At 30.5% G+C, this 14084-nt stretch overlaps 1 protein-coding gene across 1 annotated transcript in view; it reads right to left on the bottom strand.

Annotated features, from left to right (window-relative positions):
* Window positions 1-14084, bottom strand: part of CDH18 (cadherin 18) — a gene marked incomplete at both ends in the record, with an annotated part of 329242 nt that overhangs the window by 19243 nt on the left and 295915 nt on the right. The window contains one exon of the mRNA XM_082621654.1: window positions 7954-8071. Within this exon, the coding sequence (XP_082477780.1) occupies window positions 7954-8071 (118 nt within the window). The remainder of the gene's footprint in view (window positions 1-7953; window positions 8072-14084) is intronic.

Raw genomic sequence — 14084 nt, 5'->3', positions numbered from 1 at the left:
AGTATTCTCTGATCCACTCTACCTGAGGGTATGGACTCTATCCTGTAAAGTCAAATCATGTTCACTTTTTTTAATTATAGGACTTTCAGTGATCTCTCTAAAGTAACTCACATTTCACTGCCTTCAATTGCAAGTTACAGTTCATTTCATCTTTATTTTCCCAAATAGATGGAGAGACACCTAAAAGCAAGAGATATGTCTTTTATTTCCTTGCATTTGTACAGCTTAGATCACTGTCTCATACACAGCAGATAATGCCTTGAAGACTGAATGGAAGGAAAAAAACAATGTTAACTTAAGAGCTAACTATAGAATTTCTTTTAGAGGAAAACATTCTAAGAAAGGAGAATAAGAATGGTGGTGAATAGCAATATAGTGTGAGGCTGGAGAACACACTGGACAGCCCCATGTAAAATGTCAGGGGAGGGGATAGGGCTGAGTCTGTGTGTGTGTGTGTGTGTGTGTGTGTATTTCAGGTGTTTTTTTTTCATTTTTAATTCAATACAATACATGATTATATTCTTACTGAAAATATTCAAAGTGCATTTCATAGACATTTCTTAAGAAATATTATATATCTTATCATATTATCATTATTGCTTTTCTATGAGAATATATGCTACTCAAATCATTATTTTTGTTTGATATTTAATCATATATTGTTTGTTTTATACTCTCCTTACTTTTTCAGAAATTTATTTTTATTTTATTTTCATTTGTTCACTATAGCTCCAAATATTTTGTCAATAGAATTTTACTATAATTGACACATGGTTTTTATATTTTCTGAGGCATTCAGTATTTTAAAATACCCTTCCCTAATTGTCATATGATTGTCATCTTAAATAGGCAGAGATGTATTTTATTGTAGTTGTTTCTTTGAAACGTCACTAAAAGAAGGTCCATGGACTATTAGTTTGTAATCTTGCAAATGAGTATTTCAGCACTGATTAGCTGAAAGCCCAGAAGATGGTTAGCATTTTTTAGCAATAGAGTATTTTTAAATTAAAGTTTGTACATTTTTTAGACATAATGCTATTTCACACTTAATAGACTACAGTATAGTGTAAACAAAACTTTTATATGCACTGGAAAGCATAAAAAATCATGTGACTCACTTTATTATGCTAATTGCTTTATTGTGGCAGTTTGGAACTGAACCCAAGGTGTCTCTGAGGTTCACCTGTAATGATGCCCCTCTCTAATTGCTCATCCAAGAAAATAGCAAACACTCTTTGAAGAAATATATTACGATTTGAGACTCTTCTAGGTTTAGACACTATGTGTGACACCCAACTAAAAATTGCTAGATATATTAAGAAACAAGACCATTATATCCCAGTACTGACTCCCCAGTCCCCCTGATGAAAAACAAAAGGAAAATTTATCACTTTATTAGGAAAATAGAGTTAGCTGACAGTGATTGTAAAATCATTAAGATTAATATGTTCAAGAAAATAGAGGGAGAAAAAAAGATAGAAAACATAAAAGAAATTATAGAGAATTTCACAAGATCTATATCTCTATAAAAGGAACAAAAAGAAGAAAAAAAGGAATATGAAACAGCTATCAACCAAAGCAGTGAGCGGACCACATTTTCTTTGAGTGCATGTATTTGATTTGATAGGACACTTGCTTCCTTGAGCAGAATATTAGTTACATGCTGGTGTTTTCTACCAGTATATTCCTAACATATGTCACAGTGAATAATAAACAAAAATAGGCCCCAAATAAAGAAACTTTTATATAGGTAGGATGGAACACTTAAGAAGACATTTGTTCACTAATGTTCAGATAAATTAGCAGATTCCAAATTAATGAGGGATAAAATATAGGGCAGGAAAGATCTAACAAAGATGGCAAAGAACTGGAACAACATGAAACATTACCTTAAATTTAAGTATTTATCAAGCAGATCTGGGCTGTGAATAGGAGAATCCCACCAGGGTATAGATGGTGGAAAATCTTCTTAGTTGATATGAGGACATTAGCTATGATTCCAGGCATAAACACTATTAAGGTATATGTCTCTGGAATTCAGCTTTTATTGTGGTCAAGGGTAGAGGCCTAGAGTTTCTCAAGTTCACTCTTTACAGATGAATTTAAAACATAAGAACAGGAATTTAAAGTTGGGGAAGAGAAGAAAAAAAAAAGGCCCAAATGATCAGTTACTGAAATCACCCAAAAATATCTAGAACAAAAGGGAATGGGGGAGCTGTCTTTCTATCTACTAATGGCTGACAATGTGTTTATTCAAGACAGCCATCTTTGAAGTGGCTGCTTCTTTGAAATGGATCCCTGTGAATCAATCAAATTTTAGTCACGCAGTTACATTACAAAAAAAAAAAAAAGAAAAAAGAAAAGAAAAGCCAGCTGTCAGGGTTTACACTACCTAATATCATCTTCATAATAAGTAGAGGAAACAATTAACAGATTATTCCTTGAGCTAACATTCTGTTCAAGAAAGCAAGAGTCTTATCTATCAAAGCAAATACATCCATTCAAAGAAAAGGTACTCCAAACACCCATTGCTTTAGTTGATAGCCATTTCTTCCTTTTATAGAGATGTAAATCTTTACCATCTTTATAATATCTTGATACATTAGGATATGCCCTCTTTTCTTCTCTTTCCTTTAACTATACACATGCCTTTTCTTCTTTTCTTACATTCTTACTTTACTCAACCCTTTACCATTTGCATTTTATTAACAGATTATTATATTCAGTTTATGGTAAAAAATATATTTAACTTATAGATTAATTTGGAAATTTGAGTGTTGATTTACTAATGGGGTAAATATATTATTTTTATGTTTTTTTAATATTTTCAGTAACATTGCCTTTCATAATGCTGACTTGAACATTATTTATTGGATATATTTTCTCTGATGATCTTAGAAGTGTTTTTTGTTAATTTGTTTGATTTCTTTTTACCATTTTAAATTTATCTGATTTGCTATTTATTCATGTTTTTTACATATAGAAAATCTAGCCATTTGGGGCATTTATTTGTATTCCAAAATTTGGCAATCTATCCAATTGTCTCTTAAGATGTTTCTGCGGATTCTTTTAAATTTTCAGAAAGACAATTGCATCTCATTTGTTAACAATGATAATCTTATGTTTTGTTTGTATTTATTATTGTTCTTTTGTTCTATTTTTGTTTTGTTTTATCTTTTTGGACTGAGGAGAACATTCAGTACACTGCTGATTAATTGTAGTGATTGAAATATCCTGAGACTAGCAGAATTGTCCAGCTGAACCCATCAGAAATTGTTAATTCTTAGAAATGTGAGCTAAATAAATGAATAAATGTGCTTTATTTTAAGAAAACTAGTTTGGGAATTGTTTTCTTTTTCAGCAATAGCTGTTTTTTTTAAGCAATAGCTAAATATTTCTAACTTTTTATGTAAAATTTCCTACCACATTTTGAATTTGGCATATCTCTTGTAAGCAGCATATAACAGTCTATTTTTAAAATAAAATATCTTTAAACATGATATTTAATCTGTGACTATGGTATATTTGAACTACTTTCTACTTCAAATAAAATTGTCATTGCTTCTATTTTGCATCTTTTATTCTACTTTCTGACCTTTGTTCTACTGATGAAATAAGTTTTATTATTTAACTTTTTAAAAATCTCTTCTTGCTTTGGAAATTACAGACTCTTCTTCTATTAACTCTCTATTATTCTAGTGTTAACTCTTCAAGTTTTAACATTTGAAATGAAATGTTAATTGCAAGGCTTTTTTGTCTATTATTTCTTGCAGAGATCCTGAAGGCAAAGATTAATACAATTTGCCAAAATGTCAGTAGCTAAAATTTTAAAAGTTCCTTTTCTTATACATTGGAAAAAAGTCTTTAATAACTGTCCTCCCTTAATTCCTGATAGGTTACCTCTGCTAACTAAATATAGAGAATGTTGACAATAGGAAATTACTTTCCTTTAGCAGTTTGTGCATATAATTGTTATCAACGTTTGTCATCTATTTTTTTTTTCTTTTTTAACAGGAATCTACTTTAGATCTAATTATTATTGCTTTCTGAATATTCTGCCTTTTCTTTTTGATTAAATATTTTGTTCTCTTTATCTTTGAAGTTTAGCACTTTTTAACTGGCATATTCAAGTATAGATTTGATTTCCTGCTTGCCTTTGGGTGTTCTTTTTTTTATAATAGCTAATTTTTTTTAATTTTATTTATTTATTTGTTTATTTTTGGCTGTGTTCGGTCTTTTTTGCTGTGCACAGGTTTTCTTTAGTTGTAGCGAGTGGGGGCTACTCTTCATTACAGTGCATGGGCTTCTCATGTTGTGGAGCATGGGCTCTAGGTGCATGGGCTTCAGCAGTTGTGGTATGTGGGCTCAGTAGTTGTGGCTCACAGGTTCTAGAGTGCAGGATCAGTAGTTGTGGTGCACAGGCTTTGTTGCTCCATGGCATGCGGGATCTTCCCGGACCAGGGCTCGAACCCATGTCCCCTGCATTGGCCAGCTATTCTTAACCACTACACCACCAGGGAAGTCCCTGGTGTTCATGTTAATCGTGAGGGTCCACATATTTTCAACTTTGAAAAATTGTCATGCAATTTTATCTACATATATTGCTTGTTGCTATAATTTCTTTCTAATTCTTCCAGATATTTTATATTCCATATCTGTTAATTGTTCTCACAATTTTTAAAAATGTTGATGTATCTGAACTTCATTTGCTTGAATTAATGGATTTTATGCTTGATTTGTTCAATCTCTCTGTGTCCAGTCTAGAAGTAATGCAGTTTTTTTTATTGTTCTCTCTTTGTATCTCTGTGTGTGTATATACAACGTATACATATATATACACATATACATATATACATCATACATGTATATATACATATATGTTTACACATAAATTTGAAATGTATGAATAATTTATATCTATATAGTCTATATGTATAACTAAATGTATGTAATTTCTAGATATAGTTCTATATACATTTCTGTATATTTAATACCTATATTTTAATATATATCTTATGTATACATGACATGTATACATACATATATATATAAACAAAATTTAAAATTTTAATTTCTATATATATGTTTATATATAATTATGTATATAACACTAAACATCTATATATTTTCATGTCAGTTTATATACTTTTCTATCTATGAAAAAACTAGTTTTATTTTAATAAGGATTTTAAAGTTATTTTTATATAAATATTTTCTTTCATTGTCTCATTTCATGTATTCACTTCACGGTCTTTTTAAAAAAATCTTTTTTTAAATTTTGAAAATGTTAAATATGCTAATATTCAAGTATTTTTCTGTTCATTTATGTATTTTGCATGATTCAGAGTGAATTCATTTTCTGATTTATTTCTTATTATTTATTGACTATGTTTTAGTTTTTTGACTTTCAGATTTATCATACACAACAATATGCATTTCTCTCTGTCTAATTTTAGAAACAGCTTTTTGTCTCTACTCACTTTTTGCCATAAAAGTTTTGGAGATGCCACTAAACCAATGGCTTCCTGATCACTCTTCCTGGCTTGAAGTCTCTGTGTGGTTTCTATTGTTCCTTGAATATTCATATTCATGTAAGCAGGGGGCACAGAAGAACAATGGTTTTAATTTTTTCTTCTAGATTTCTTTATGTTCTGGGGGCATGTAAATGTTTACTAACTCGGAATGCAATGACCAAGCTGCAGGATCCAGTAGGCCTGGACTTGCTGACTCTTACTCTTTACAGTTTGTTCTGGTTGTTGGCCAGAGATGTGTTTATGTACCCATGAATATATGTATATATTCAGTTTGGTATGACTATTCCATTTTAAATTTCATCTTTATAAATTATTATCCACAACTGCCTTCTGTTTAGAGAAAAAAGCCATCTTGACTCTAATATCTTTATACAGCATCATTAATTCCCCCAATGCTACAAAGTAGATATTTCAAACCAAAACATAATGGATGTAAAAACTGACATTGAGAGAAGTTTGGTGGCTTGTCTTATCTAGCATAAACAAGGCTGTTTACTCAAGCATGTGTTTTCACCTATGTGCTAGCATCTTTTTTTCAGAACATTGATGATTTTTCTATCTGAAAGAAATTATTTGTGTTATATACAATTTCATCAATTCCCAAAAATGCTTGAAATAAATTAAATGAATTTAAAAATAAATTAAAACATCTTTACTCCCATACAACTGTCCACAAGCATCACATACTTGAGATGGCATAGCTGATTTAAAGCATTCATATATATGGTTAAAATAAATGTTAAAAAATTTACATCAGCATTATAAACACTTTCAAAAGTGTGTACATATTTGAGGGAAATTTTTTGAATGTGAGTTCCCAGCACTGGTAATGTTGTCATATAACTAAAATGAGACCTTTTGAATATATTCATTAGTTAAATTGAGAAATTCCAGGCATAATAATCTTGAATGAAGGACTTTTAGTCACTAATGTGGGTTTCAACAACAGTAAAATTCTCTTGTTTTTCTAAAATACTTCGGGAGTTATTTACACTAAATAGCTTGGTTACAGCACATCTTCAAATATAAGTCAATTTTTCTTTATAATATCATCAAATTAAAACTGCTTTTAAAATGTAAATACAATTTTTATTGGGATAGAAAAAGTTCAACTGAAATATGATTTCTAAATATGTGTTTCTAAATATAGTAAATTTCAGTATACTAAAGCAGAAAGTTGAATGCTCTCCAAATTATGCGATTATTTGAATACGGAAAATATGAATTGATTTTCAGATATTTAGCATAGTTAATTATAATATTTAAATATATTTGGGATTGTAGGGTGGGATGTCCATATGTAAATAAATGTTCAATAGTCAATTAAATACAATTTGTCATACACAAACATGGATAAATATGTACTGCCATAAGTACAGCTGACCACAGGGATAGTTAAACTGAGAGAGACAAACAAGCTTGGTATTTTTATATGAATTTTCTTATGGCCACATACACAATTTAGTATCCCTGTTATTATTTAAGGAAGCTTAGAGATAATGGAAAAAATGTTTAGTAGGTTGTCATTTAGTGATTTTATTTTTGCTTTAACTTGAAAATGCTTCTCCATGAAGGGTACAGAGAAGGAATTAACTATTTACTTCAAAATGTATGTGCTATTGTTTCTTTCATGTTATTCTGAGGCACGTCTTAAATCCTAAATAACAGTATATTCAGATATATGTGATCAAAAACTAGTTTTGAGAAGAAGAAAGTTGATGCCAGTCAGAACAGTGTACATATTGAGTGGCTTGTTGTTTCCCTCCCATACGGAAGAATGACTTTTACACAACTTTGAGGAATCTACCAAATCAGGAATCTAAATCATGGTGAATCTTCTCTAGTTATTATGTTCTTTTTTCTCTACACATTAAGAAGGTTAAACAAAAATAATTCAAAAAATTCCGCAATGCTCTGTAATTATGCATATGTATCTATCCATATTTTGGAAAAATATTCATAATAACAAGGGGAAATATAATTTGTACAGCACATCTTGATAGCCTTGCTAAAGCAAGATGATTTCAAACATTGCAGTTCCTTTTCTAATTGTCCCTAGGACATATTTTTCATTTATCCTAATTTAAAATTTTTCCACCTCCTAGCAGTTGCAGCAGTTCTCATAAACATGTTTGTCAGCTAAGATTTCTCTTAAAATTTGCCCAAGAGCATATTACATGAACATTTCTTGTTTAAAGGATGCTTCTGAATAAACTCATTGAAAGTTATTTGTACATATGGCTCAATTTAAACACAAGCTATTCACGGATCATAACACATTAACATCAAACTGACTTTAAATGTTGATTTGCAAGCTGTTCATGAGTATATAAGAATAAAGCAAAGCTGCTCAGGCCTACTCCATATCAAGTCAAAGCAGATACCACAGAGATCAAAAAATATATGTATTCATGTTCACCTTCATTGTCCTTCAGAGTGAAGTTTGGGTTTATAGAGAGATGTTCATCAAGAAAGAAGTTAAACCTTTGTCCATTGGCAAAATCATCCTTATCAGTGGCACTGATGGTATGAATAACCTAAAGAAAAGACAAAATTAAACAGTAAATTTAATTTGGCTTCTTCCCTTGATTTTAATTATATTATAACATTTTCAATAACCAACTTGAGTGTTTTCAAATTCTTATTCTAGTAAAAGTATCAGCTAATTTGCTCTCCCTTGCGTTACACTTTAAGAAATGTATTATGGCACACCATATAATCATTCACACTTTATTTTCTAGCAGGGCACAAACATTTTTTTTTTTTCCTTTATTACCCACAGTACCTTGGATCCAGTTAGTTGTAAGGTTTTGTGTGAACACCTGTTTGGGGAGACGTGAAATATGGTTTGTACAAATACCAATATCCCAGTGTTGATGTAAAACAGCCTTTCTGTACGTGTTGTTCCCAGTCAGCAAATGCAAAAGCACTAGAGTCATAATTTTTGTTTTAGAAGACCTTTGAGATCATGATCCAGCCCCTGCATTTTAGAGACGAGGACTCTGAGTCCCAAAAGTAGTGTGATGTGCCTCAAATCTGTAAAAATCTGGCAGAGGTAAAACTAGATCACCCAGAGATTTAGGAATTTTTTTTAATCCTTAGTGGTTGAGAGAAAGCAATACCCAAATTTGGACTTTACGCACATTAAGAACAGAGAAAGTTAGAATATATAAAAAAAATATTGCAGGTAGCCTAAGAACAGCACATACATTCCGATTGTTAGAGTCATTACAATCTTTAAAAGTAACATTGAAACAAACAAGCAAGATCATATTTTCCTTTTGAAAAAAAAAATAGTATCCTAATGCTCAAGTGTCCTCTTTCCAGCTTTTCCTTAGAGAAATTGAAAACAGAGAGAAAGTAGAGCCAGAAAAATAGTATTTCCTGCATATGAAATATAGTATGTGCATTTCAAAAATGGATATGATTTCTAAGAACATTTTACTCAGTTTCACCATATTTCACGTATTTCACCATATTTTACCATGAGATAATCCACCAAAATGCATCATAGTTAAAACCTAAATTCCTCTCCAGGTACTGAGACTCTTAGCTTGTGAGGGAGATGAGGAGGAATATAAAGGTACTGAGAATGAGTGGTCAGAGAGAGTAGGAGCAGAAGAGATGTGTTTTCATAAAGTGAAAGTGAAGAAAGAGCTTCAGGGTATAGAAGTGATCAATTTCCTCCATATATTTCCATGGCTCATTCCTTATGCCCTTTCCCATCACCATTCAGAATTTACTTTCTCAGCTGGAGATCCTGGTGAAAGCCCCTCCCCATACATATTCCAAGAAATTTCTATCCTTCTTCTCTTCATTATTTCCCTCCATATTATTTATCTATGAATTGAAAATTTACATAGCTGCTGATTTTTTTTTTTTTTTTACATTGAAAGCACAACTAGTATCTGGACAGATCTTTTTTTTTTTTTCTTGTTATTGCCTTTTGACTATAAATAGAATAAACTGATGGATAATCTGAAGCAATCTTTATGATTTTTCTCAAGTACAGGAAAAGCTCCATAGCATTTAGAGCGTGCAAAATCTGAAGAACACAACTACATTTTCTACATGTTAGTTACTTAGTATCAAATTGAAATAAAATATCAAATTTTTAAGGCTTTTTTTCAGGGTTAAATAAAACAAATACTGTCAGCCTTCCATGTCCGTGGTTCTGAATCTGTGGATTCAACCACCATGGGCCAAAAATATTTTTAAAAATTCCAGAAAGTTCCAAAAAGTAAAACTTGATGCCATGCTGTGGCAACTATTTAGGATGGCATTTACATTGTATTTACAACTATTTACATAGTATTCACATTGTATTAGGTATTATAAAATATTATAAGAGATGATTTAAAGTATATGGGAGGATGTGTGTAGGTTATATGCAAAAACTACACCATTTGATATAAGGGATTTGAGCACTTGTGGATTCTGTTATCCTGAGGGGCGTGGGGTCCTGGAACCAATTCCCCACAGATTCTAAGGGGCAGCCATATAAATTTTTCTTTGGGGAAATAAATGTCTTCTCACTCTTATTCTTCATTCATTGTGATTCTCCAATTTACAATCCTATTTCCTCAATGATACCTCATAACATACTGACACATTTGCAAGTTCACTTCTTATCCGAGAATGTAACTCTGGAGGGGATTGGTAAAGAACAATTAATTTAAATAAACTGAGTTATTTATGTTTTCTGTTATCAATGTTTTGGAACAATTTTCTTTTCTTCTCATTTCAAAGTTAATTTATCACTTATTTTAAATTTTCTTAAATTTTTACAAACATGAGCCTATTCAATTTGTTAAACACTGATATAATTCATATTATATTACATTTACTATTTTTTGTTATCTCTAAAATATAAATATCCCTTCCATTTTTATACAGGTAATTTCTAATCTCAATTTACCAGGAAGCTCACTTATGGCAAATTTTTCTTCCTCAGAAAGGGTTCTCAGTCTCATCTACATAATAAATGATAAGTTGGTTACCACACTTTGTTTAAGAGTGAATGATTCATCTTGAACTTTTGTAGAACTGTTGGACATGCATCTGTACTTAAATATTTTCCCATAATATTTCTGAGAGATGATTCTAAAAACCCTAGTATGTTGGTCTATTTTTTTTTTAAATTTAGAACTCCTAGATGTTCTCTTGATGAGAGAAGGTATATTCAATTTATTGTTTGGTTGTTTTACTAATCACCTTTTCTCTTTCGTTAGGAAATGGGATTTCCATTTGCTTCTTCAGACTTTTAATAGAAATCATACCTAAGAAGTTAACATGTTTATGATTTTTAGAAGATTTAAACTTCTGACAGATATCAGATAATTGCCATGTTTCCATTCATCAATATTTTCTACCATTTTTTCATACTTACTTATTTATCTACACTGTGCTATCTGTGTTCTCTGTTTGTGCAGCTAGTTGGTGATGTATGATCCATAAAAAAAAAAATCATTTTCTGATTCTCTTTCCTTCTAACTGGACTCAAATGTTTTCTATCACTTGCACATTATGCAATAAGTACATAAAGTATTTGATTATTTTGAAAGATCTGAGATTTACTCTAACAAAGGGAGAGAAAACTCAAATTGATGGATGGTATTTATAAATAATTACTAGCAGAATTTTTTGATAATGCCCATGAATAAGGATTCACTTTTGTTAGAAAATAATTAAAACTAATTTTATATTCCTTTTATTAAATAAAGGTATGCCCTTGTTTAAATGTGTTTAAGACATATTTAAAATCTATCACTTCTAGAGTACTTTAATTAGGAAAAATAGTATCAGAAATTTATACAGATAACATAGTCTTCTATTTGGTAAATGAGCTAACGCTAACTAAAACAAATTAAAAAGGAAATTCTATGGTACGCATTGCATATTAATAGAGTTTGCCTTATAATATGATCTCAAATGATCATTTCATTTGATAATAATATCAACTTTTCTTAGTTAGCTGAGGTTTATCTTTGATAAGATGTAAAATCTCTACTGATCTAGTTTACTATTTTCATACAAAGTTGTATTGTTAATAATATCAATAATACCATGGATATCATGGGGCCAGAGGCTGGTGTTAGGTAATAAAATGTTTTCTTTTATATGTTATGTTTTCTAAGTTTACTTCTAAAAAGAAAAAATACAGAGGCAAAAGTCAATACGAATAAGACAGAAAGAATCCCTTTTGTTATTTCTCAAAGTTTCTAGGTACAGGCACATCTCAACTATTTTGAATTCACTCTTCTTTGGGAACTGAGTTCAAATTTCATGCACGCATGATTTTCTTTTTTGTAATGTTTTTTTTAATGTAAGGTACTTAAAAGGTTTTTTTCAGAACAGGAAAATATATTAACTCAGAGAAATATATTGTTGAAGTTTATATTGATACCTGAATCGACCTGAACTCTGCTCTTACATGTGGTTTGAATCTCTGCTTTCAGAAAAGACCAGTCTCTTTACTGTAGCCACATGCTGTTACATTTAAATGCACAACATCCATAACAGAAGTGTTGTGATTCTAAAAACAATTGTCATAGAAAGAGGAACTCTGACAATAAAAATATGCTTCAGAAAAGCCAGTTCACAAATCATTATTTAAATAGTTTCCTATTCCAACACTGCATCAAAATATAGTTTCTCCAGAAATGCTACAATCATAAGAGTAAATGAAACAAAGACCTCAAAATTAAATAATAGAAAAATTCAGACAATTTTCCACTGTAATGGGTTAATCATACAATTGACTACATGAATGGGTAATGATTTGTTTAAATGCAGGTGTAATAAGCAATACTTTTAAAATGATGCTTTTATTCCCTCAACTAAAAGTCTAAATTCACTTTGGTGAAAGAGTTGGAAACAAAAGCTCAGATAACATAAAGAATCCAGTTCTCTTACAGTGACATCTAAAATCATGCAATACTAAAGACAGCAATGATGCTAAATGTGAATATAATTTACAAAGAATAAGAAGTAATCACATAACTTAAAATATATTAGAACTTTGGGGGGCTAGGTCTAGGAATTATGTCTTGAAAATAGTAACAGTTATATGAAAAAAAGATAAATACTATACAAATGTTTAATGGGACTCACAAAAGAAACGGTTTGTCACAGATTTAGCCCTCTCTAAAAAATGGAATAACTTTTCACCTGAGGAGAACAGGACAACCCACACTTAAAGGAATTTAAGACTTATCTAGTCATATACTCATAGAATCTCAGGCTTGGAAGGGCCCTGAAATTCTGACAATTTTCTCCATTTTAGAGATGAAGAGATCACTTGTCAACATCACATTAAATTACTTCTTAGGGAAGGCTACAGAGTTTAGGTGGTCAGTGTAGAGGGTAAAACAGAAGGACCCAGGCTAACAATGTGACATTAAGAGGAGAACATGGCCAGTGAGAATGCCTGAATGGACTTCCTCATGAGCAAAAAGTGGACAACACACGAGGTCAATGGAAAAAGTCAAGGTCACATGCCAATATGAAGAGAGTTCAAGCCAGAAACCTGAGACTAGCATTTTCGATTACAGAGAAGATGTTTACATCCACAGGGGAAGGACCGGCTGATCCAAGAACAAGGGCTGAGTGTCATCTGTTCAGAAATTCAGTAATTTCACCTACACCTACAAAACTGGTATTGTAAGTTGCTCCTAATACAAGACCACACTTTATCCTTGAAGTGAAATTATTAATTAATTAATTAGTTAATTAAAACAAAAATTTTAGAAGAAATAATCTAAAAAGAAAACATCTAAAATAAGCTGATGATTTTTGATTCTTTAGGTCACATTTCAAATGATCTAAGTTTAAATTCTCTGAATAACCTAGGAACCAAAGAAACAAAGATTCAGTGAGGGAAATGTCCTAAGTTTAATAAAAGTTGTTATTTATAGATTAGGTGATTGATACCTAAGAAAAGCAGTATTTATTTCTAGATATTTTATTTTCTTAAAGTGATATTAAATGGTATAGTGTTTTAAGTTTCATTTTCTAATTGTTTCTACTATAAAGAAAAAGAAGAAATACGTTTATAGTGACCTTATATTTAGCACAAGTATCAATTATATTCACAATTTCAACTACTGTATAGTAGTATTACCACTATTATTAGTAGTATTGTTATTATTAATGAATGTTTAACTTTATCAAAACCTTTGGCTTCACCTATCAAAATGAATTTTAATTTTTCTCCTTTTCATTTTAAAGTAATTATTTTTATGGATTTGCTTTGACAATATTTTATTTATGATATTGCTATGTTCATGAAAGAGAATATCTATAATTCAAATTATATCCTTTTCAGGTTTTGATTTCAACATTTGTTGTCAGCATAAAATGAATAAAAAAACTGATTGCCCTTATTTCCTTTCTGATACAGTATATTTTGATTATCATTCCATTTAACTATTTTCAATTTTTATTACTTTATTGGCTCATGGCTTATTTAGAAGTGTCTTTCTTCATTTCTGATGGAGTTTTTCTAGCAATATTTTTGAATTATTTGCATTATTTTATTGTAATACAAAT

The sequence above is a fragment of the Mesoplodon mirus genome (genome assembly GCF_964341445.2).
Source record: "Mesoplodon mirus genome assembly, chromosome: 5".
Classification (NCBI taxonomy): Eukaryota; Metazoa; Chordata; class Mammalia; order Artiodactyla; family Ziphiidae; genus Mesoplodon; species Mesoplodon mirus.
Note: the sequence above shows the minus strand (reverse complement) of the source record. Positions and strands in the feature narration are given on the sequence as shown.